General features: G+C 35.0%; 1 protein-coding gene across 1 annotated transcript in view; it reads right to left on the bottom strand.

The window, feature by feature from the left end:
• Positions 1-23,813, bottom strand: part of prrx1b (paired related homeobox 1b) — a 44,895-nt gene extending 21,082 nt beyond the window's left edge. Inside the window, exons 1-2 of the mRNA XM_077535125.1 lie at positions 23,198-23,813; positions 10,487-10,662 (exon numbers count right to left, since the gene is read on the bottom strand). Coding sequence (XP_077391251.1) covers positions 10,487-10,662; positions 23,198-23,444 — 423 coding nt within the window. The 5' untranslated portion in view covers positions 23,445-23,813. The remainder of the gene's footprint in view (positions 1-10,486; positions 10,663-23,197) is intronic.
• Between the last annotated feature and the right edge of the window lie 3,246 nt (positions 23,814-27,059).

The following is a 27,059-nucleotide window of genomic DNA, read 5'->3' as shown; positions in this document are numbered from 1 at the left end:
CATTCATTATGGTGGACTGACTTTTTTTTTGGTTATGTCCATCCATCCATTATCAGAACTGCTTATCTGCGAAACATTTATATAAATCATTTGTGAATGGCAGAAAATTTCCTGCAGCTCAACCAGGACAAAACAGAGGTTTGAGTCATCGGTCCTGAAGGTCAGAGAGAAAAACTTTTACCAAAATTACAAGATTTTAAACCCTCGCAATGTGTGAAGAATTTGGACGTCATTTTTTACTCTGAGCTTACTTTTATTCCTCATATGAAAAATGTAGCCAAGATCGGTTTTTACCATCTTAAGAATATTGCCAGAGTCCGTTCGTTTCTCTCGCAGGCCAACACGGAGGGGCTGATGCATGCTTTTATTTCTTGTCGTTTAGATTACTGTAATTCCCTGCTCTCTGGTCTTCCCAAAAAGAATTATTTCAACCCTACAGCTCCTTCAAAATTCAGCCGCACATGTGCGAACGGGGACCAGTTTTAAAATCGCTGCATTGGCTCCCTGTGCGCTTCAGGATTGATTTTAAGGTACTTTTATTAGTTTTTAAATGTCTTAACGGTCTTGGCCCATCTTATTTATCTGACTTGCTTTTACCCTATTACCCCTCGCGGCTTCTGAGGTCTTCTGGCAGTGGCCTTTTAACTATTCCAAAGGTGAGGACCAAGACACACGGTGAAGCTGCCTTTAGCCACTATGGTCCTCACCTATGGAATAGCCTGCCGGGGGGCATGAGGGCTGCAGAGACTATTGATGTTTTTAAGACTCAGTTTGACTTAGTTTGGCATTTGATTGATCTCTTTTCTTTTTAACCTCTTTTATTTATTTAGCTATTTTAATTTATATTGTCTTTTTGCTTTGTTTTTGCCTTTTATTTTTTATTTATTTATTGTTTATAGTGTTGAACTGTTTTGATTTAGTGTTTAAATGTTTTTATTTGGTAGCTCTAAGTTTTTAGCTCCAGTGTTTTCTCCTGGGGGAGCCTCCACACTGGGCTGTTCTTCTCCTGCGGGCGGGAGGTTGTCCCGGGGGCCCCTTTGGCCCCGGGGAGCCGTGGCTCGCTTCAGTCTGTTTGGAGCGGGCCGGCGGTCTCTTGGATGGCAGTCATCCCTCTCAGTGGGGATGAACTCCTCCTGGGTGCCATTCCTCACAAGGTTCTTCTGTGCCCCGCCATGTTGTGGTTTGCGTGTGTGTCTGTGGGTATCATGGGGATATGGGGGGGGGGGGGGGGGGGGGTGGGGGGGGAGGTGGCTTTTTCTTTTTATTGTATTATGGATGTTTTAATTGTTCAGCACTTTGAGTTGCATTTGAATGTATGAAAGGTGCTTTATAAATCAAGTTTGATTGATTGATTGATTGATTGATTGATTGATTGATGACATTTGAGACAGGAAATCCCGGTTGATTTTAAATAAACAGATGATCAAGACTTGGCACGAGCTAGCAGTTAGGCTAAAAACACTTTAGTTGCAATGCATACTGTCTAATAATTGCTTATTTTAATACACATCTATTACATTTTGTATCCCCCACATCCCTTGTGAGGAACAAGCGGTTCAGAAAATGGATGGATGGATGGATGGATGGATGGATGGATGGATGGATGGATGCATGGATGGATTGATGCATGGATGGATGGATGGATGGATGGATGGATGGATGGATGGATGGATGGATGCATGGATGGATGGATGCATGGATGGATGGATGGATGGATGCATGGATGGATGGATGCATGGATGGATGGATGGATGGATGCATGGATGGATTGATGCATGGATGGATGGATGGATGGATGGATGGATGGATTGATGGATTGATGGATTGATGGATGGATGGATGCATGGATTGATGGATGGATGGATGGATGCATGGATTGATGGATGGATGCATGGATGGATGGATGGATGGATTAATGGATTGATGGATGGATGGATGGATGGATGGATGGATGCATGGATGGATGGATGGATGCATGGATGGATGGATGGATGGATGGATGGATTAATGGATTGATGGATGGATCCCATAGCAGTTATAGCAGTTGAGAGAAAGATGACATTTTCAGAAGCGAGCTTGGACCAAAGAGGTGCACAAGACTGTCAGAAAACTTTCCTTTATGGACATAAGCGTTTTCCTCATTAAGCGCCATTAAGCTGTGGTGGGTGGAGTGGAATACGACGACGTAATTCATTCATTCATTTAACGTCCATATTATTGGTGCAATCATTTTTATATATTCAGAGTTTGATGTGGGCATATGGAGAAATGTGCATGTGGCTTTCCACATTGCAAAACAGATTGTTAATGCAACACGCAAATGATGCAAATGATGATGCACGGGGCTGGGGGGTGGAGACTGTTGGGTTGGTAGTCGGGGTACGTCATATCGTCTATATTGCAAAATGTTGTTGCTCACTGTGAAATCATATCCATTATTAGATGCTGGTGCTCACAGGGGCTCACTGCATGCTGACGCACAGCCTCAGGAATGAGCGCAAACACTCCATTATCAAAGGATTTCGGCATCACTTTCTGCTACACATTAATCACAGATGTGATCCTTTCCCCATTTTCTTCTTCAAGAAGAGGATTTTTGCTTGTGCTGAAGGGCAGGGAACACACACGCACACACACAGTTAAAGCATTTAGTAATTAATGAATCAAAAACATTTATCGCATTAATCAGACTATCAATTTTAACCGCAGATGATCCTTTAGCTGACAGCGGATGGTTACGCTAAAGGTAGCACAGGTTGTGTTTGAGCAGTAAACATAACTACATGCATTAAAGTAAAGCATTTAATAAATATTTGCGTATGACATTCAGAATATTTGTTCATGTCAAACTATTGGGGTCATCTTTTTTTTAATTATGCAAGTAAATAATTAAATTAAAAGAGGATGAGCATGTGAAGTGGTTAAAAATTTTTGACAACGTCCTCATAAAAAAAATAAAATAAAAAAAATAAACACATAGCAGATGCTCTTTAAATTTGGTGGGCAAACAATGTTGATAAAAAAAAAAGCCTGTTTAATTAACCGATTATTCGTGATTAATTAAAATCCCAATATGTGATTAATCTGATAAAAAAAATAATTGTTTAACAGCTCTTATATATATATATATATATATATATATATATATATATATATATATATATATATATATATATATATATATATATATATATATATATATACATATATATATATAGGGGGAAAAATTGTACATTTTATTGTAAATTTAGATATAAATTGAGATGTAAAATTTGCAATTAATGTGCGATTAAAAATTTTAATCAATGACTATATATATATATATATATATATATATATATATATATATATATATATATATATATATATATATATATATATATATAAATCTCAAATTATATATCTCAATTTAATCTAAATTTCCAATAAAATGTACAATTTTTTTCCCCTAATTTAAATATGGTTGAATTTTTAGTCATTGATAAAGTAATTTCATAACAATTCAATAAAGAAAGTTAAAAAATTAATTGTTCGAGTAATTTCATAACACTTCAATTAAAAAAAGTAAAAAAATAAAATAAATTAAATTAAGTATGTACTGTACTGTAAAACCAAACCAAAGTGTGACTGATTTGTTTTGGTCATTTTTCTGTCACTACAACATGGCATAATTGCATTTGTAAGACAATGGTGACAGCTCAGTGCGTTTTTCTTTTCATATTAGGAAACCAATTTAACCAATTTAATCAAGTATCAATAATTCTAAATGACTTTGACAGTTGTCATGTAATCAAATAATCATTTGCACCGCTACACCGAATCGAATCGTAATCCTACTGAATTGAACGGAATCGAATGACTCCATTTTAAATCCCATGCATCGAGATGCGTATCGAATTGTCTTGGTAAGAGAGATTTCCACTTCTTTTACTTGGTTACTCTAGAACCTAGCGATGAACGCTAATGATGAGACAAATTTTTGCTCAACAAAATAAATCATTTATCATCTTTTCCCAACAGACATAAATACAACCCAGCAAATATTAAAAGAATTACACTACGGTATTTTAAGCCCTTCCAACAGTTAACTATAGGCATATAATGATTATTAAATCTTACCTTTGACACCATGGCAATGTAATTTTTTATGAAATATTAGGTGTTTCTGCGACTGGCTGGCAACCAGTTCTGGATGCACCCCTCCTACTGCCCGAAGCCGGCTGGGATTTGCTCCAGCACCCCCGTGACCCTTGTGAGGAGTAAGCGGTTAGGAAAATGGATGGATCGGTGGCGTTTTGCTGGTTATTTTTCCAACACGGAAGTAAAACGTCCGGTTCAGTAAAACCATTCCTTGCCACACCCCTGTGAGCCGACTCTTCTGAATGGCCACACAACTTGACGCAAGCCAATTCTTCAATAAACATTTGAAACAAAACAGCTCCTTGCCGCAAGTAATGGTGGAGGAGGAGGGGATGAGAAGGAAGAAGAGAGAGGAAAGAAGAACGAGGAAAAAGAACGAACAAAAACCTGAGCTGGTCTCGAACCAGTGATTTGCTGCTTACAGAGCAAACACTCGAACCACTATACTAGTCATTCAGTTAGATTCACTGGTGCAAAGGTTGTACAGGTAGTTTACACAAGTGTCAGCCAGAACGGGATTTTAAGACAGCCAATTGTCATTGCATATGTGAAGGATAATTGATTGCTTTAAATTCACTTAGACAGAATGTTTACTGGTAAAAGCTACTTTTGTCACTATGTCATGGAGGTCTCAGAGAAAGTGGGCGTGCGTTTAGTCCGCCGAGGCGGTGCGGGGGTGGGTCGGCACTTTATGACGTCAAAAAGTGCCAACAACTTGTTTTCTCAGGTTGGGAGGGGCTGGTGCTTGGAGAGCAGAATGACCTAGAATTTCTCATAGAGGGGCCATTGGAGGAAAACACCACTTTGGTCATGTTTTTGTTGAGGAATTAGGATTTTAACATGGCTAAAAGCTCAAAAAAAAAGTCGATTTTTCATGTTGCTGTCCCTTTATTTGGATGCATTACTTTTTAATGTATTTTGTTGTAATTCTTTTTTTTTAATTATTTTTTTTTTTTTTTATTATATTTTTTAAGTCATGTTATATGGCAAACTTTTCTCATTCATCAAAAATATTAAACTTCTTAGACTTCTTAGACTTAGACTTGGCTTTATTGATCCCTTTGGGATGGCTCCCTCTGAGAAATTTACATGTCCATATTTCAAACCCTCATTTGCGGAGTTACTATATCAGTAAAAGCTTTTCTGCAGGGAGTTAAGGCAGACGACCCACCGACTGTCAACAAAGACACTGCTGGGTGAATTTATGCTTGCAATGCGCAGAAAACCTCTTATCAGCTCTCTTCAAACCCACAAATGCAAAGTGCAAACATGCTTAAAGGTTCTGATAGCAAACAGCCTCTTAGTACAAACTATGAACTAACAGATGATGTGTGACAGTCGGTGCCCTGCTGTTTGTCCCGTTTTCATGGCTGCAAGACCCATACTTTCTGGTAAGAATCCCAAATATCACAGATTTAGAATCTCAAAGTTGAAAACTGTGATAAATATGTATTGCATCATGTAATTACTTTGTCTTGAGATTTCAGGAGCCGTGGGGATTCCTCAAAAAGCTTTGTAAGTGTTCCACACAAGTACAGTTTCCCAGCTGTTGCCATGGAATTCTGTGTTCATTAGGGCTGCACGATATTGGAAAAACATGCGATATAGTTGCTGAACATAGCGATATCGATATTATTGCGATATTTAACATGTACCTAAAGAAATTACATTTTTATTACCTAATGAAAGAAAAACATTTTTCATGGGGCAAAATAAGCAACCTTCATGTAATCTTAGTTAATTAATTGTAATTATGTCTTGATAATTTTCAACTATTGAATGGCGATGCACATTTTAGTTAGCATCTGACTGGTCAAATTCATATAAAAAGCATAAAATTCCATATAAAACTTATTGCGTGCCTTTGCGATATGCATATTGCAAGGACCAATATCGCGATATCGATATTTTTTCGATATATTGTGCAGCCCTAGTGTTCATTTAGCATTACTGTAGTTTAATCCATAGAAAACTCTTTCCCATGATTGTTTTAATTTTTTGGCTATACATTTGATACAGTGTTTGGTTTCAGAGGAGCTCCTGTGAGTTTGCGAGTAAAGTTTACTAAAAGGATAATGTATAGTAATGTTAAAAAGATAGCTGCACTAGATTTACCACAATGCGAGTATCCCGTGTCGTGTCGCGAGTCCGACGTTGACGGTAGGCGGGCCCCCCAAAAAGGTGCGTGACGTCTTTGCATTATGTTTACAACATCCGGGGAATGAAGCGTCTCTGAGCGCTTCTTTGCTAGCTCTCTGTCAACACGGAAGTAGCTTGAATAGTGATGCTACTGAAACGTAAACAAAACAAGTAGAGCACAGCGCAGAACTGTTGCAATTGTTATGACAACCATAAAGTCTCACTCGCAACCGATTCACAGCCACGCGATATCCGGTCCACAGCTTTACAAGCAACGTATCTAAGGATTCGCGGCGGATTTTGTATCGGTTGACGAGTTTGCAACCGATACGGTCGTTTAGCTCCCCTTGACGAACGATGGTTCGGTCGAATCGTTATTTTGTCCCACCCCGAATATATAAATATATAAATATATATATATATATAAATATATATATAAATATATAGGCGGCACGGTAGTCGAGTGGTTAGCACGTCCGCTTCCCAGTTCTGAGGTCTCCGGTTCGAGTCCAGGCTCGGACCTTCCTGGGTGGAGTTTGCATGTTCTCCCCGTGCCCGCGTGGGTCTTCTCCGGGTACTCCGGTCTCCTCCCACATTCCAAAGACATGCATGGCAGGTTAATTGGGCGCTCCGAATTGTCCCTAGGTGTGCTTGTGAGCGTGGATGGTTGTTCGTCTCTGTGTGCCCTGCGATTGGTTGGCAACCAGTCCAGGGTGTCCCCCGCCTACTGCCCAGAGCCAGCTGAGATAGGCGCCAGCACCCCCCGCGACCCTTGTGAGGAATAAGCGGTCAAGAAAATGGATGGATGGATGGATGGATATATATATATATATATATATATATACAGTGTAACCTCTACTTACGAACGTCTCTTCATACGAAATTTTCGAGTTACGAAACTCCTCAACGGGAAAATATTGCCTCTTGATCCGAAAGAAATTTAAAATACATTACCGAACGCAACATACTTTCGGCTATGGCTATTTCCTACCATAGGTATCTATGAGCGTAAAAACTAGATCGGTGTTTGTGCATCGTTCTGGCATCCCATTGGTTAAGAGGAACCTCTACCATAGGTATGAGCGTATACTAGATCGGTGTCTATACAGCGTCCTCATCATTCATCCCGTGGCCCATGAGGTGTTCAAAAAAAAAAAAAAAACCCTCTGAGAGAGGCGAACATGAACCAGAGGGCAAAAAAACGATGAGGACAGCAGTTAAAAAGGTAAATGACCATCATTTTTATTCTTTACTCTATTCTTTGTTATTTACATTATGCACAACTCTCATTTATTGTGCAAGAATCTAATTGTAACATGTATTTGTTACATGTTTTGATGCATTTTTATGCTTTATAAAACATTTATGTCTGAAATTTGGGAGGCTTGGAACGGATTAGGGCATTTACATGGAAAATGCGTCTCTACTTACAAATTTTTCTACTTAAGAACTTTCTTCCAGAACCAATTAATTTCGTAAGTAGAGGTACCACTGTGTGTGTATATATATATATATATATATATATATATATATATATATATATATATATATATATATATATATATATATATATTAGTGCTGTCAAAGTGAAAGCGTTCATAGATTAATTAATCTCAGAAAAATGTCGCATTAATCACGTATTAACGCATATTAATCGCACTATATTTTTTGACAGCACTTGAGCCTTGAACGGAACCGCGGATGGTTACATTGAAGGCAGGTCAGTGATGAGGTAAATGCACGGTATTTCCTTTTTTTTTTTTTTTTTTTTAAAGCTCAGAATTGTTCATTCGGTAGTCTTACCAATTCAACGTCTTAACATCATTGCTCTCTCTTTTTTTTTTATGTGTATGTGTGCGTTGGTGTGCGTGTGTGTGCGTGTGTGTGTGCGTGCGTGCAAATACATGTAAATTTATACTCATTAATTCACCTAAAACCTAATAAAAATCCCATTACCCTTCACCTTAACCAGATACTTCAGAGTCTCGCCAGAGTCGTGAGGTTCAAACGGTCAGGAGACCAGAGAAAAGGTCAGAAGAGATAAAAAGAAAAGAAAGATAAATCAAAGTGAAATCCAGCACAAACCAAACACTTCCTGCCTTCCCCATGGTTACAAAATCAAAGTCTTACGCCAACCCGAGAAGCCTCTAAATTCCAACAAATTAACGAGATCTCAAGAGACCAGAGGAAAAACTAAAGAGAGGAAGGAGGGAAGGATCGCTGAGGCAGAGTCCCCCGAGCCCAACGCCGCAGAACGAGGCCCGGCGGGCCCCCACAGCGCCCCACCGGGGGAGGGGCGGTACACCAAAATACCGATCCCGGTGGGAAGAGGCCCCGGTATGTATATATATCTAACCCTGTTACTGAGTCCGCCAGCTTGCCGACTGGCGAGCTCTACCCTTACACCGTGAATGTGGCCCCACCCAGTATACACGACAGTGTATGCGTGTGGTGCATTAAAATTGGGAGCAGGTGAGTTGGAGCAGAGGGAAAAAAAATTTCCCCTACTCCGATCCACCCGCATCCCAAAAAAAAAAAAGAATATGCATATGTGTGGTGCATTAAAAAAGGAAATAGAGGGACAAAGTGGTGGGGCAGGGACACAGATGGGGGGACCACAGCGCTGCCAGGCACTGCAGTCTATCCCCCCTGATGGATCCCCACCCCAACTCACCCCTCCCCCTGGATGTGAAGTGCATTAAAATTGGAGGGGAGTTGGAGGGTGAAGACGGTGTTTCCACCCTTCCCCACCCCACCGAGAAATATGTTGTGTGCCCTATGTGTATATTTACAAAGTGTATAGTGCAAAACTAGTGAAGTGAGTAAGAGGAGCGACCAGCGGGGCCTCCTCCAACCCGGCGGGTGTCGGAAGCGCGCCCACCCCCCAGCACCCCCCCACTCTCCACCCACCCATCTCGCACCCCGACAGGTGGACAGGGCCAGCGCAGTAGGACTACCGGACAGCCCATTGGCCACCGGAGCCCACCCGGGGTGCCAGGAGTTCTACCGGAGTCAATGCACGGCATTTCCGACGCCTGTTGTTCCAAGATGAGCAGGGTGACTCCAGTTGGTGTGCTCGGTGGTAAATTCCGCTTTAAAAAACACCCTGACGGGACTTTAGAAAAAACAAAAGTAATTTGCGTTTAATTAATTAATAAATGCTGAATTGTACCCAGTTGATATGATGCTGTTACCAAGTTTACGACCGCATTCAGCACGTTTTGTAATGTCATTGCACCCAATTGATATGATGCTGATATGTTTTGAGCAATACACGCATGCATGCAATTGCATACATGCATTTAATCAATGGTTGGAAATGACATTCATATCATAAAATGCGTTGTCAAAATATTACGGTAATTTGTATTTATTTTATATTCCGAAAGTAAATTAGCTGATTAATCATGATTAATCAAAATTAAAAAGTGTGATTAATCAGATTAGAAATTGTAATCATTTGACAGCACATATATATATATATATATATATATATATATATATATATATATATAAAAATATGTATGTATATATATGTTAGGGATTATATATATATATATAAAAATATGTATGTATATATATGTTAGGGATTTGACGATAAGTGCAATATTGTGATATTAAAACTGCCACAATATTGTATAAGAATGTAATATGCCTGTGAAGCAAGTCAATATGTGTAGGAACTCAATGTGTGCGTACATTAACAACAACAACAACAACAACAACAACAACATAATAATAATAATAATAATAATAATAATAATAATAATAATAATAACATAATGATAATAACATAATGATAATAATAACAACATTGCTGTTAGCACAATATTGTGCTTTTTTTTTTTTTTTTTTTTTTTTTTAGTATGAGCCCATTTTTTTTTTTTTTTTTTTTACAATATTGTGACCTTTTTTAATATCACCAAACTCCCCACAATATCATGATAATTATCGTTCGCTTCATATTGTAATAATATATCCTATTGTGACGTTTGGATATCGTTACACCCCTTACATATATATATATATATATATATATATATATATATATATATATATATATGCACGTGATTCTCAAATGAGCACCAGAGGTTGTTGTTAGATGCTCTTTTTTTTTTTTTTTTCATTTTACATACACGCGTGCACACGCACACACCACGCACACAAGTGTATTACAAAGGCATGAGGCGTATGTCCCTCTCCTTACCTGCACTCTGGCCTCAGTCAGGTTGACCCGACGGGCCAAGTCTTCTCGAACGAAAGCGTCAGGGTAGTGTGTTCTTTCAAACACTCTCTCAAGAGCCTGCAGCTGGCTGCTGTTAAATGTCGTTCTGTTCCTGCGCTGTTTCCTCTTCTTCTTTTCCTCTGTGTTCATCTGCTCGTCTAAAAAAATAATAATAATAAAAAAAATGAAGATTGTGTGTGTTGCAGTTTGAGTTCCAAATAAACACAAAACATAAGAGAAAGATGATCTCAAAACTGAACTGATTTGAAAAGATTTTGGGTCGACTTGGTCATGCAGACATTATACAGCACTGTAAATAAAAAGAGATTTCAATGTGATATCATGTATGTAGCTAACGTCACTATTTGGTTTTGAACATTAAGTTATATTTGCTATTTTTTTTTAAATTATTATTATATATACCGCATGGCAAAAGTAAGTAACGTTAATATGGTTATTACTTCATTAAATGTGGATAATTATGGATGGGAGTGATTGTAGTTCAATCACTATATGATGTATGAAATGTAAACCTTGCACTTATGGACATATTGGAAATAATAACAACGGTGGACTGAAAATATAAGGTCAGGCTTGTTCAAAGGGCCCGTATCGATTACTGCAGTGATTCTCAACCAGCACGATTGTGCTGTAGATCATCAGGGGTGACGAGGAAAATTGCCCAATTTCACTTAATTTTTCCCCATAATATATCCTTCTTAAAAACTTTTTCACTACAAGTCATTTTAGAAAATGTCAAAATTTTAAATACTCCCACGATATTACGTTCAATAATTATATATAAGCCGAATCTACCAAATGACTATATATAATATAGAATGTAATAATATAAATATAATAGAATACTTTTTGCCCCGTCCCGTTTATATAATTGACAGTAGAAAAATGTAGGTTTGCCAAAATCCAGCCATTTCTCCCATGGACTCTCAAACTGTGTTTATTTCGTATAAAATGGGGCAATGATGTCATCTACCGGTGGTTGGGCATCAGTAAAGTTGTTTCCAAGTTTGACATTTACAGTGGCGCATAATCAGATTCTTCCCATCTATCACCACTCTGAAAAATTATAATTGACAAGTATACTTGTCACCGGGAGTGAATGAGTTAATCAATCTATACCTTTTTTCCTTTTTTTTTTTTTTCCTTTTATTATTTTTTTGAACATATAAACAGATGAACAGCAGAAATAAAACAGAAAACAACAACAATCAAAAGAGAAGAAAATCCCAATAAAATAATCATTCAATCAATCATAACTTACATGTTCAAAAGGGAGTAGGAAGAAGTTATAAAAATATCTAGTCCTACCCCTTTTACTCAATATATTTAAACTTATTTCATTATTAATACAATTTTAATTTACTAATTATTAAAAAAAAAAAAAAAAAAAATAATAATAATAATAATAATAATAATAATAATAAATGATATATATAATCCAAGTTATATATATATATATACATATATACATACATACACACATATATATATATATATATATACATATACACATATACATACATACATATACACACATATACACAAGTGCACTTAACATATTCACATTTACCAAAAACATATATACATAAATTTACTAAACATATACCATAATACCTATCTAGATCATTTACACATACTCACATGTACATTTTTCATATTCTGGTCTGACATAGATAATTTTTTTGAACTTTACTTTTAAACATTTTTTTAAACTCCAGCATTGAGTCACAATTTTTCAGAGCAATTTCCAAATGATTCCACAGATCAACACCTTTTACAGATACACACCTTTGCTTAATATTTGTTCTTGTTTTGGGTTTTTTGTACACACTTGTACCCCTTATATCATAAGGACTGTGTCTAATTTCAAATAACTTCTGAGTACTGTGGCAGAGTAAATTGTTATAAACTTTATACATTATTTGTGCTATTTTAAAATCCACCAAGTCATAAAATTTCATTGCATTTAATTTAATAAATAGTGGATGTGTTGGTTCTGTATATTTTGATCCATTAATAATTCTTATAGCTTTCTTTTGCAATTTGAAAACAGTGTTAGTATTTGTTTTATATGCCATTCCCCATAATTCCACACAATAGGTCAAATATGGTAATAATAGTGAACTATATAATATATATAATGATTTCATGTTTAAAACATCCTTACTTTTATAGAGTATCCCTATGATTTTTGACATTTTCCTTTTAACAGTTTCTATGTGTGGCTTCCAACATAATTTATCATCGATAATAACTCCAAGGAATTTATTTTCATTCACCCTTTCTATTTCAATTGAATTCACCATAATTTTAACTTGATGAGTGATTTGTCTAGTGCCAAAAACTATGAACTTGGTTTTATTTAAATTCAATGATAATTTATTTACATCAAACCATTTTTTTATTATATTCAATTCATACTCCACAGTAGTCAGAAGCTGCTTCAGGTTTTCTCCTGAACAATAGAAAGTTGTATCATCAGCAAATAAGACACTTTTCAATATTTTTGAGACATAGCAAATATCATTTATGTACAGTATAAATAATTTAGGGCCAAGCACAGACCCTTGGGGAACTCCATGAGTGATCTTCATGTGTTCTGATTGTACATTATTAAACTGCACATACTGATATCTATTTTCCAAATAACTTTTCATCCACTTATAAGCTAAACCTCTTATTCCATATTTATTTAATTTATTCATTAATATAGAATGATCTATAGTATCAAAAGCTTTTTTTAAATCCATAAAAATCCCAACAGTAAATTTTTTATTATCTATTTCGGTAGATATTGCTTCTACAAGCTCCATGACTGCCATTGAGGTGGTCCGTTTTTCTCTAAACCCATATTGGGTTTCACTTAAGAGCTTATGATTCTCAATAAAATTATCCAATCTATATGAAAATAATTTTTCTAGAATTTTTGAGAACTGTGGCAACAATGATATTGGTCTGTAGTTATTAAACGTGTGTCTTTCTCCACTTTTATGAACAGGAATGACTTTGGCTATCTTCATTTTTGATGGAAATATACCAGTTTTAAATGATAAATTACAAATATATGTAAAAGGTTGTACAATATATTTCATAATACTTTTAACTAATGTCATATCAATGTTAAGACAGTCAGTAGACTTTTTATTTTTTAATGTTTTCACAACATTTAATACTTCTATATCATTAACATCATTAAGAAACATTGTGGATGAATTATTTACAATGTTCTTATCTATTTCACGTTTGTTTCTTGGCTCTGGGATTTTGTTTGCCAAGTTACTGCCCACGTTAACTAGATATTCATTAAAATTATTAGCTATGTCAGAAATTTCATCAATTACCATATCGTTATCTTTTATAAAATATTGTGGAAAATTTGTTTTTTTAGAACTTTTTTTAATTACATGATTTAGTGTTTTCCATATTTCTTGTGTATTGCTTTTATTCTGTTCTAATAATTCATGGTAATAATCTTTCTTTCTTATTCGAATAATATTTGCTAATTTATTTTTATAGATCTTGTACTTTGTTTCAGCTTCCACAGTTCTCAATTTAATAAATCTTTTATATAAATTATTTTTCTTTTTGCATGCATTCTGTATTCCCTTCGTCATCCATGTCTTATTTGGACCTTTATACTTTCTTGTAATTTTAATTGATGGACAATGTTTATTATATAAAGAAATAATGGTTGACTGAAATTCACTATATGCAATATCAGGATCGTTATTTGAATAAACCTCAGACCAGTTGTGTTTCTCTAAATCCAACTTAAAGGCAGCCATGGAGTGTGTTGTTCTTACTCTAGTTTCAAATGTGTAAGTAGTCGGCTTCATTTTTTTATCAAAATAATCATAAAAAATTGCAAAGATCGGGAGGTGATCACTTATATTGTTAATAAGGAGTCCACTTTCTATTTTAAGGTCAATTTTATTTGTGAATATATTATCAATTAGTGTAGCTGTATCGATTGTTATTCTACTAGGTTTTATAATAACAGGAAATAAACTATTACTATACATCATATTTATAAAATCAGTTGTCTTCTGATGTCCATTAGGATTTAATAAATCAATGTTAAAATCACCACACAATATTCGCAATTTTTTATCATTTGTATAACTAAGGATATCTGTTAACTTATCGTTAAATGTATCAAGACATGATCCTGGTGTCCTATATATACAACTTATAATTACGTTTGATATATTTTTTATGTGAACTTCAATAGTTACACATTCCATTACATTATCCACAGTAGTAGTTAGATGTTCAATTTTACTACATTTGAAAACCTTATCAACATATATTGCAACTCCTCCTCCCCTTCTGTTTTCCCTATTCATTGTAAACAATTCATATCCTTCCATTTCTATATCGCTTATTTTCTCATTATCAAGCCATGTCTCTGATATGGCTATAATTTGGAATTTATTTATTTTACTCAAGCATTTTTTTATTTCTGTAAAGTTTTTATATAGACTTCTACTATTAAAATGTATGATTGAGAATGCACGAAAATCCTTACTTACATTTACATTGAATTGCTCATCAGTGTGGTACTCGCAGGCAAGGTCATAGTTGTTACTACATAAAAATTTATCTGGATCAATGCCATTTTCTGGATCAGATGTCTTATGTTCCGTATAATCAAATATTTGTAATTTTTTTGTGTTTGGGTATAGATTTTCCATTCTAGTATTTGTCAACTTTTCGTCATCAAGTGTACTGTGTCTTCCTTCATTTTATTGATGAGTTGTGTTGGTGCAAGTGTCTGGGTGTGCTTGTACGGGGATGAATTATAAGCTTGTCGTATTTTAGGTAGGCAATATCTCCTCTTTCCCGTGCTGCTTTCATTTCTGGTATAAGTTCTTTCCGTTTTTTTCGAACAATATCAGTAAAATCCTCATTTATGTATATGTTTGTGCCCTTAAGATGTTTTGTTTTTTGTAGAATTTTTATTTTATCTTTGTACTTTTCAAATTTAACTGTAATTGTCCTGGGTCTGGTCCTCCCAGTTTCCCGTTTGCCAGTCCGATACACACGCTCCAATTCTATCTTCTCCTGAAATTGTAATTTATCTCTGAATAGTTTCATTACTTTATCTTCAGTGTCAGTCCATGTTTCTCCTGGTGATTCTTCAATTCCATCAATAATCAGATTGTTTCTTTTACACTGTCCTTCTAAATATTCCATTTTCTCATTTAAAATGATTAAACTGTCACATATTTTGTACATTTCAGTTTGCATGGTTTTACCGTTTTCAATGTGATTAATTTGAGTTGTTTTAAGATCATCCACCTCCTTTTGCGTATATTGCAGACTCCCCTTAACTTCTTGTAGTTCTCTGGTGATATTGTCAATGCGTGCATTAGTTGAATCCAGTATTATTTTAACAAATCCTTTAAATTGTTCCTGTTGTTGATTTAGGAGTGTATTGAAAAGTTCGTTTTGTTGTTGTAGCATTTTGTTTACCTGTGTGAGCGTTAAGTACACACAACATACAGACAGGAAGAACAATGACATGTTCAAGTAACTGGAGAAAGATTTAAAAAAACAAAAAAAACAAAAGCTACACATCCCACCACTTGCAATTCCTACAACAGAATGTTATGACTTCCAGCAAGTGTATCAGCGTTGTGTTTAATGAAACAGGCCAAGATTTCCCACAGAGTAAGTCAAGTAAACAGAGAGACGAGATCATCATTATTTCAGTTTTCCTACTCTTTGTGCGATTGTTGGTGAGATTTGTCTACTAAAAATCGGTACCTTGGCTCAGTAAAGGCTGGGAAACACTGGATTACTGGACATGGAACAGGGGAATTCTACCTCAAATGATGGGCTTTTTTCTTCGATGACCACAAATAAAAGGCAAATAAGTCATCTTAGACAAGGAGTTGGGGAGACTGAGGCTAGTTGCCAATATAAAGCACTCAATAAAGCACTTATTCTCCTGGTTTTGTTTTTTCTTACAGCCAGAGAAATTGTTTATCATTGATCTTGAAAATTTACCATAGCCATCATTGAGCAAACTTTAACATACACTAGACTAAGTACAATTTCTGGAGAAATTGCGTGGGAATGCTGATCGCTGAATGCTATGATTTCAATGCATGTGGAATGCTTATGAAGTAAATTGAGAGATAAATTATGAAATTATGACCTCCTGATTACTTGACAATGCTGGTAATGATGGTAAGTTATATGTATGGAAGGGGGCGTGGAAAGTGGTACTTAGCAATATCTGTCCCATTGAAAATTAATGGAGAAAAGTTGATATTACAAGTTAAATTGTGCAAATACGATAAGTAATGCGGAATCAGACGATATATATACCCCGGGAGGTGTGAAATTTTTGAAGCGAGTTGAAATTTGAGCAGTGTCAATTGGATGTATTATGTGGGAGTTGTTACGCAGCAAAAAATGTGGAGAATAAAAATGCTTCAGCATTCCCACAATAAAAGATTATGAACTAGATTAAAGTCTTCAGGAACTGCTGGCATGGAGGTCATATCTCTCAGCTCAAATGTCTGTTTTGCTTCCCTTAAACTGGAAATTTGAGATTAAATTGAATTTTAAAAAATAAAGGATTTTGGATGGTTCATGATGAAACTTAAACCAGTCCTGACGTGGGCATACTGTAGTTCCAACAATTGGAAAATCAATTTTTCAACAATGAAACACAACCTGGCAAACTCATTTCCTCACTCCTCAGACTCATCATCTGAAGAACAATTCTGGCACATGTAAACAGAGTTGCCAGAGGTGCATTTTTCATTTGCCCATTCTTTGCATATGTGACAACAAAAACAAACCCCAAAATGACAGTGAATATTTGCGAAGGTAGCGAAATTGGGGTTTTCATCAGGAATTGTAATTTGTTTATACAGTCAGTTTTAACTTGTAAACACATTTGGAACATATTCAGACAATTCACTGCAAAGATCTTTTGAAACGTTTTACGAACCATAAAAAAAAAAAAAGAATAAATAAATAAAATGGCTACATTTGCATGTATTTGTCACTGAGATGCTGGGAACTTTTCATATTTGGGTCTATTTAAATTACCACTTTATAAAAAAAATAATAATAATAAAAGAATAGGAACTACCTACTACACTTTTTAATAAAATAAATAAATCAAGAAATGATGTTGAAATTTTAGAAAATGTTATTTACAATAGAAATCTTTAGGGATCTATTTATTTGCTTTTTAATTTGTATTTTTTTTAAATTCATTATTTAGCCTAACATATGCTAATGACCCTGGAATCTCCCTGCATTTTTTTAAAAATAATTTTTAAAACAAATCTGTCAATATAGTTGAAAAAAAAAGTTTTTTTTTTTTTATTTTACTGTAAATGAATATTTCGAACGCACCTTGCAGGAGCCAATTTGCTCCCTCAGTTATTCCAGCTGTGACGAAGAAAATATCGTCTTGAAATATCGGTTATCAGCCTCCTTGACTACTAATAATCTGTATCGGTATCAGCCTTGGAAAAACCATATCGGTCTATCACGACAAAATATCCATCCATCCATTTTCTCAACCGCTTACTCCTCACAAGGGTCGCGGGGGTTACTGGAGCCGATCCCAGCCGTGCAGTAGGCGGGGTACAGCCTGAACTGGTTGCCAGCCAATTGCACGGCATTTCAAAATATATGAAGATCAAAAATGTTACTTTGGGTTGTGCAAAGCATAATCAATTTACCATATTAAGAGCAAACTGAACCTAAACATCAGCGGTCGAGCTATGTGGTAGCCAAGGGCGGTCAGGAATCGGGCTGGGCCGGCGGGCCTGAGTCAAAATGCCAAGGCCCGTTATTTGTGCCAGTCCAGCCCTGCTTATAGGAAAACAAGTATTCCACTTTTTCATTGGGCCCTCTAGCCCCGGTCTCCCCTACTTACAGAGATCAATAAATACTAGGGATGTAACGATAACAGCAATATCGTGATATTGCGATATTAAAAACACCACAATATATCGTCGTCATCATGTCACGATATTAAAAGTAGCACATCTGTAAAAAACAAGTTTGTTTGATTTCCATTTGTGCAGTCCTAGCACCCTCTGGTGGCTAGTTTTTTTTAGTGCAGTTTAATTTTCACAAGGCATGTTTTGGCCCTTCTATGTTTAAAATCCACGATAATGGTCAGATGAAGGGGAACGAAATATGCTTGTGAACAAAGTCAATATGTGGGGGAATTCATTTTATGTAATTTCTTATTTAATTAAATTAATTATTAATTTATTAATTGTATTAATAATAAAAATGTTTCAATTTATTGTAATGCTTGTATTAGTGCCTATATATATATATATATATATATATATATATATATATATATATATATACACACATGTGTGTGTGTGTGTGTGTGTATGTGTGTATATATATATATATATATATATAGTATCGAATTTATCGAATCGAATTTATAAGTCGATTGTTGCGATTTTTTTTCATTCAAATTTAGAAAATACTAATCAGTAAGCTTGTAGAGTGTAAGATTTATATGAAAATGTATTATTTATTTATCTGAAATTTCAGTCTTATAGAGGTTGTAATCTGTTTCATGTTTGAACAGCATTAAAATAAAATATTAAGGCTTAATGTTCCGTTCATATAACATTCTTACATGCTCAAGGTGTGAATCCTAACCCGAAGTCAGACGTTTTGTTGAATATTTTTCCATTAAAAATGGAAGTTTAAAAATCGATTCACACACACAAAAAAAATAAAAAATAAAAAAATAAAAAAGGCAATGATGATAAGACGTTGAATCGGTAAGACTACCGAATGAACAATTCTGAGCTCTTAAAAAAAAATAAAAAATAATAATAATAATAATACGATTTTTTTTTTAATCGATTCGAGAATCGCGCGATGTAGTATCGCGATATATCGCCGAATCGATTTTTTAACACCCCTAATATATATATATATATATATATATATATATATATATATATATATATATATATATATATATATATATATCATATTTATAATATTTTTCGATTTTTCATTGCTGCAATGTAAAAAAAAACAATATTGTGGGGGGTTTTTTTGGTATGAGCTCTTCTCTATGAGCTCTTTTTTTTTTTTTTTTTTTTTTTTTTTTTTTTTTTTTTTTTTTTTTTTACAATATTTAGACCTTTTGTATCGCCAACTAATTATCGTATCGTGACCTTCATATCGTAATATTTGGATATCGTTGCATCCCTAATAAATATACCTGCATTTATTGGTTTATTATCATGACACAGCAACACAAGCCAGTCCATATTAGACAGCTGAAATATCTCTTTCTAAAATGCTGCATTTAGTTTTCAGACTCTATAGCTTCAAACAGTGTGACTGCGACAGATAAATTTTTCTGGTTAATTTACCCAATTAAAATATTAAATTTGCTATGTTTGTGTGTTATATGTTAATTCTTTGACACTGGTTAAGGTATATTTAAAAAAAAAAAAAAAAGACCATTTGAGCATTTTTAAAACTGTAAGATGCTCATTCAAATGTTAAACTGCAGTGATAACAATCTCAAGAAATAAACACAGTAAAAGGATGTAAAGTACTGACTTTTTTTATTTAATACTCGAGAAAATATTACGAATAAATTCTAATCATCTCAACAGTATTAATGCTGCCAATCCTGAAACAGGTATTTTTATTAAATTAATTTTTCCTTTTTTTTAGTAATGATTAACAGAACTTGTTGTGTTAATCATCAATATTTTACATTTGTCTTTGAATCAGTAATATTTTCCTGGGATAGCTGCTGTCATGGATTTTGATTTTACCATCTGATGCAATCTTGTTACATATCTCTCAGATGAAGACAAACGTGGCGGTATGTTTAAAATGACATCAAATAAATAATAAATGTCTGATCTCGAAAGTAGATTGGAGCACAATCCTCCCCCCACCCGACAGCGAAGCGTGTCAACACTGAGCATGTTTGTTTGCTTGCCACCATTTTATCTAAGCAGAGATTATTTCCACACTCCACAGATTTAATACACAAATTATCTGCAGAATTATCAGTAAAAATGGAATTTTGAAAAGTTCTGATATACTCACGTTATAGTTTACATTAAAAAAAAAAATGTAGGTCGCTATCTGGCCTCACTACTTTGTGTGCAATTTTAGTTATTTATTTATTTTACTTAATTGTAACGGAAACAAATAGACACGTGCATCTTTCAATGAATACATGAGTACATACGTAATTAATAATTCCATGCTATTTTTTATGGCACACATATCTATAAGTTTGGATATAGACTGATGACTGAACTGGGGAAATCACATTTTCTTTACATATAGGACTGTCCCAGAAAATTTGAATATTGTGATAAAGTCCATTATTTTCTGTAATGCAATTAAATAAGCAAAAATGTCATACATTCTGAATTCATTACAAATCAACTGAAATATTGCAAGCCTTTATTGTTTTAATATTGCTGATTATGGATTTTTTTTAACTTGGTTTGAGGAAATATTCTAATATTTTGAGATAGGATATTTGAGTTTTCTTAAACTGTAAGCCATAATCAGCTATATTAAAATAATAAAAAGCTTGCAATATTTCAGTTGATTTGTAATGAATCCAGAATGTATGGCATTTTTGCTTATTTCATTGCATAACAGAAAATAATGAACTTTATCACAATATTAATTTTCTGAGACGTTCCTGTATTGCTGTGTTTTATTAAATGACTAAATGCCCTGTAGTTTAATTTGAATCACATAAAACACAAAATAATGCTCTATACATCTTACAAATTCTGATCGGAATATGTAAATTTATGAGCGTTCATCCCCTTTTTTTGCTCGGCATCTAAATCATTCGTCAGAAAAAGTCCAAGTCTGGGATTCATAACGTTGTGAACAGAATTCATTTGGGTGATTGGCAGTAATTGACATGTCTGTGGGTCATTTTAGATTCAATTACAAGTTGAAAAGTTTCAAAACGTGTTGACCTATAACCTTTCATTAAAAAACAAACAGCCGCCCTTCACACAGTAAATGAGAACAGGTCAATTACTGAAATGATTTTCTCGGCTTTGTCAGGTCTATTGATCAGAGAGGAAAATCCAAATCATGTTTTTTCAATTTCTTATCAATTATCTTTAAATGCTATTGTTAAAACGGGTCTCACTTTGTATTGTCTTCTGCATGCTTCCATTAAAAAATAGGCTCGAGGCCGATATTGTATTCCTGCTAACCTAAATGTAAGCGCATTTGAGAAACTGTTTGCAGCTTTATCGATTATATGTGGGAAAATGATTAAATCAATTTCATGGCAAGGTAAAATAAGAACGAAGACAAGTAAATAAATAAATTAATAATAATAATAATAATAATAATAATAATAATAATATATCTGCGAATTTAATTAGCTATTGACTAATTATGCTTATGACAAAATGCAAAACGTGTCTATTAAAAATAACAGCATGCGTCAAACAAGGTATTTTACAAGTTTAGAAATCTTTTTGCCTCAAACTTTCCATTCAAAAATGCGATTGTCATGAAGAAAAAAAAAATGCTTGCTATTATCTTGCATATAGCATCTCTTGATCAAAAACAGTGAGGTATGATACTGGCAAATAATAATAATAATAATAATAATAATAATAATAATAATTTAAAAACCGCAAATCAAATTCAATGAAGAATAGTTTTCAGTTAATTACATATTTGATGCACAGTAGCCCACGATATAATACTGAAGAATAAATTAACTAAAGCGAATCCAAAATATTTTTGTTAAAATTGGGATATTCGTGTAATTTCTAGTTAAATGTTTGGCATAAAATAAACCGCGGAAGACTCTTTCCTCAATGTCCTCGTTGATCTTGAATAACAGAACGCATATTGCTGCAAGTTTATTGAGCAAATGATTCATTCCATCTGTTTTTGTGTGTGTTTTTTTTTGTTTTTTGAAGTCCCAATGCGATCGAGTGTTATTTCATTCCGTAATTGTTCGAGCAAAGACACGTGCGTTAATCATGACAAACCATTAGCGTCCAATAGTCTGAGGGTGTTTGACAGGTCGAAAATAACCGTAAATTAACGACGTGACCTATGGGCACTTCCACTCGCATTTTTTCTCTCAGTCGCACCTCTCGATTTTGAGCTTTTTAAACATAACAATAACACTCGTTAAATCCTATAACGTTCTCGTCCACTTGCTGAAAAGGTCCCTCGAGGAGATGATCGAGGGAGCGTTCATTTCCCCTCCTTAATGCATACGTTTTTTTGTTTGTTTTTTTTGTTTTGTTTTTGCCTTCCTACTCGATCGTCCTCTGCCTTTATGAATAAAAATGGCAATTTCAGCTAATAATATAGTCGTCATCATCACTCACTGATGCACGTTTACATCTATTGTTTAATTGAAATGCCATTTCAAATTGTTAATCTTTTATTTCCCCCATTAAACAAGAAATTGGAGACCTCATTTAGATAATTTACCATCATACTCCATCGACATCAAAACTTGAATGGAGAATTAATGGTCGAGTGAGGGCGAGGCCGTCATGACGACTTACCAAAACTCACGAACAAACCTATAGTAATTACTAATCAAATATTAGCGATACATTACGTTTACGTTGGGTGCGGGGACGTGTTCAGGGCAATTTCAAAAAGCCGACTTACTGTCCTGTTGGTTTGTGTCACTTCCACTGGTCAGTCCGGGGGACTCCAGCATATTTCTCCCGGCTTCCCCGACGCTCTCGTCAGCCTGGTTGCCAACCATTTCGCCAGCTTCCTCCAGATCCAACAAGTGGCTAACCGAGAAGTTCTTTTTGGCTTGCAAGTTGTCAATGTTAGACGTGATGGGACTCTCCAGGCGGTTTGATATCGTGGCTTGCCTGTCCATTACATGTGCATAACTAGAAGTCATGACGCAACAGGGAAACGTAGAATTTGGTGACCCGGAAGCTTAGAACAAAACAAATAGCAGAGCGTCTGTCTTAATTGTCGAAGACGAAGTCTGCTATTCTGTTTGTAGAGGAGAGGAGAGTTAATTTGTTCATATCCAAATGAGCCACGGAGGGCTCAAACAAACAAAGCAAAAGCTTTTTTTCTTATTTGTTTCCGTTATCAAACCTCTCATCCAGCAGCGGCGATCAACACTTGAAAACTAGAACAAATTTTCGTCTAACTGGCAGCCTGAGAGACACTTTCAAAATGCTAGCTCAAGGGAGAGATGATCTTGAATTCTGTTCGCTTCGGCTGGATCACATGTGCGCATATGGGATGGGCCGCTGCTTCCCTGATGACGACCAGATGCTCAAAGCGCAGCGTGTCCCTTTCAAAGTTCTCTCTCTCTCTCTCTCTCTCTCTCTCTCTCTCTCTCTCTCTCTCTCTCTCTCTCTCTCTCTCTCTCTCTCTCTCTCTCTCTCTCTCTCTCTCTCTCTCTCTCTCTCTCTCTCTCTCTCTCTCTCTCTCTGAGTCCTGCCGGCACTCACAGGAGCTCCATAATTACGTGGCACTGCATGTGTCGGACTTTCAACAGGCCCCTTCAATAAGTCACCTCCCCCTTTGCAACCAACCGAACCATCGGTGCCATCAACACTCTTTGGCCGTATTGCTTCTAGGCCTGGCAAAGCTCACAGCTTTATGAACGTGAAGGAAAAAATGTTTAGGCTTCGAACATGGCACAAAACAAAGAATCGATAAATTCCCCCTCTTTTTAACCTTCAAATTGTCTCTGTTTGCATCTGATGCTTAAATATCTGAATGAAAAGGGCAATGCCATTAATTTGTTATGTTAGTTCATTAGTTATTAGTAGGGATGTAACGATATCCAAACATCACGATATGAAGGTCACGATATGATAATTATCACGATATTATTATTTTTTTTTTGGGGGGGGGGGGGGGGGGGGGGGGGGCGTGGGGGTTGGTGATATTAAAAAAAAATCACAATATTGTAAAAAAAATGAGCTTGCACAATATTGTGCTTTTGTACATAACAGCAATGCATATAAACCACCTCCAATCTCTAATAACAATATTGAGGCACTTACTTGCTAATGCAAGCACATTGATCGCTTCACAAGCAAATTAGGTTCCCCTTCATCTGACAATTAGCATAGATTTGAAACATAGAAGGCCAAAACATCCCTAATGAAAATTAAATTGCACTAATAAACTAGCCACTAGAGGGTGCTAGAACTGCACAAATGGAAATCAACCTGACTTTTTTTAAACAGGTGTTCCTTTTAAATATTGTGAACATGACGACGATGATATTGTGGCAGTTTTAATATCACAATATCACGATATTGCACTTATCGCTACATCCCTAGTTATTAGTAATGGATGTTTGTCTTTATGTGCCCTGCAAATGACTGGCAAACATTGTGGAGTGTTATGTACCTCTGCTCTTGACAAATGTCAGCTGGGATAGATTTAAAAAAAATAAAATAAAAAATAGCCACAACAAGTCTGTTAGTTGTGTTGCACATCATGTTGCATTTTTATTACACATTTTCTTAAATTATATCTATGCAGTAGTTCTATCCCTTAAATGGACTCAAAACCTCTGCCTAATGTCTTCCACCTACCCTCAAAACTTCACAAGACAACTGGTTGGTTGGCAATTAGTCTGTATGACACCAGTTAGGGGAATAAAAGCACAAATATTTGATGGTATCATGCTTTTGAAACTATCATGTTATTGTTCCCTTCAAAACACTGAAAAACCTCCATCTGCGCAATTATTCCGCATTAAAAACAGAAATTGCAGAAAATGGTCAATGTTCGACTGCACCTTTCAAGATAATGGGCTTGAATAAGACTACTGTCTTAATGCAATTTCAAGTCACGAGTAAAGTATAAAAATGCACTTTTCGAGGACAAGCAGTTGGGGCACAGGCACACAGTCCTCATATGGCATGAAAATTCATATATTCATTCTTTTCTGGAGCTCGTCAAAACATTTTGAGAAAGCCCTTTTACTCCTCCACTGATGACTAGGGATGTAACGATATCCAAACATCACGATACGGTATTATCACGATATGAAGGTCACGATACGATAACTATCACAATATCATGGGGAGGTTGGCAATACAAAAGATAGGCAATATTGTAAAAAAAAAAAAAAAAAAAAAGAAAAAAAGCTCGTACTAAAAAACACACACACAATATTGTTTTTGTACATTACAGCAATAAAAAATGTGAAAATATTATACATATAAAAAATTATAAATACAATATATATATTGAGGCACTAATACAAGCATTACAAAAAAAATAATTTTTATTATTATTAACAAAATTAATAAATTAATGAATAACCTAATAAATAAATAAAAATGAATACAATTGAATAAGAAATTAATACATACAATAAATTGAGTTCTCCACATATTGACTCACAAGTATATTATGTTCCCCTTTATCTGACCATTATCGTGGACTTTAAACTTAGAAGGGCCAAAACATGCCTTGTGAAAATTAAACTACACTAAAAAAAAAAAAAGCCACCAGAGGGTGCTACAATTGCACAAATGGAAACCAACCCGACTTTTTTAACAGATGTGCTGCTTTTAATATCGTGACATGGTGACGACGATATATTGTGTTGGTTTTAATATCACGCTATCACGATATTGCCGTTATCGTTACATCCTTACTGATGACCTCAGTCCACCCAGCAAATTCCATAAATGCATGATGAGATGTGTTTTAATCAAGGTTGAACAACTTGCTTGCATAGAGCCCTGAACTCAACCCCATTCACTAACTTTGGGATGAATTCCAACAGATTATTAACCAGAACTATGAGTATCCAGTACGGACGTGTGGAACTGCCATTGTGAAGTAAACATTCTCAACACATACATTTAAACAAGCAAATGTACTTGCAAGCATTTTTTTATATATATTTATTTATATTATATATATATATATATATATATATATATATATATATATATATATATATATATATATATATATATATATATATATATATATATATATATATGTATAAAATATTTTTGTAATTTTATATTTTTCATTGCTGTAATGTATAAAAACACAATATTGTGTGTTTTTTTTTGTATGAGCTAATTTTTATATTGCGACCTTTTTTCGGCAACATCGCCGCCACAATGTCGTGATAATTATCGTATTACGTCCCTTATTGCGTTACATCCCTAGCAAATAAATCTGAACGTACTCACGAATACGTTCAAATGTATTTACTCGTCAAAAATGTTTACTCCACATTGGCAGTTCCGTGCTCCCGTAATCCATCACGTCAACTGTTTTTCTGAAAAAGGAAACTAGGTTGAAATCTGGTCACGATATACTTTTGATCATGTGAAGATAGCCCATCAACATGGAGAAGGATGTTCCTACGTGAGCTTTCTGTGCATGTGAAAACCAAAGTGACACGCTAGACACGCTCAGTGTTGGCAAGTTTGCTGGATCGGACATGAAGGGAGCTGGTTGGTGTAGGTGACGGAGTTCATGTGCTCAGATGGCAGGACTTGACTCAGGG

This window comes from Festucalex cinctus, chromosome 10 (assembly GCF_051991245.1).
Source record: "Festucalex cinctus isolate MCC-2025b chromosome 10, RoL_Fcin_1.0, whole genome shotgun sequence".
Lineage (NCBI taxonomy): Eukaryota > Metazoa > Chordata > Actinopteri > Syngnathiformes > Syngnathidae > Festucalex > Festucalex cinctus.
Note: the sequence above shows the minus strand (reverse complement) of the source record. Positions and strands in the feature narration are given on the sequence as shown.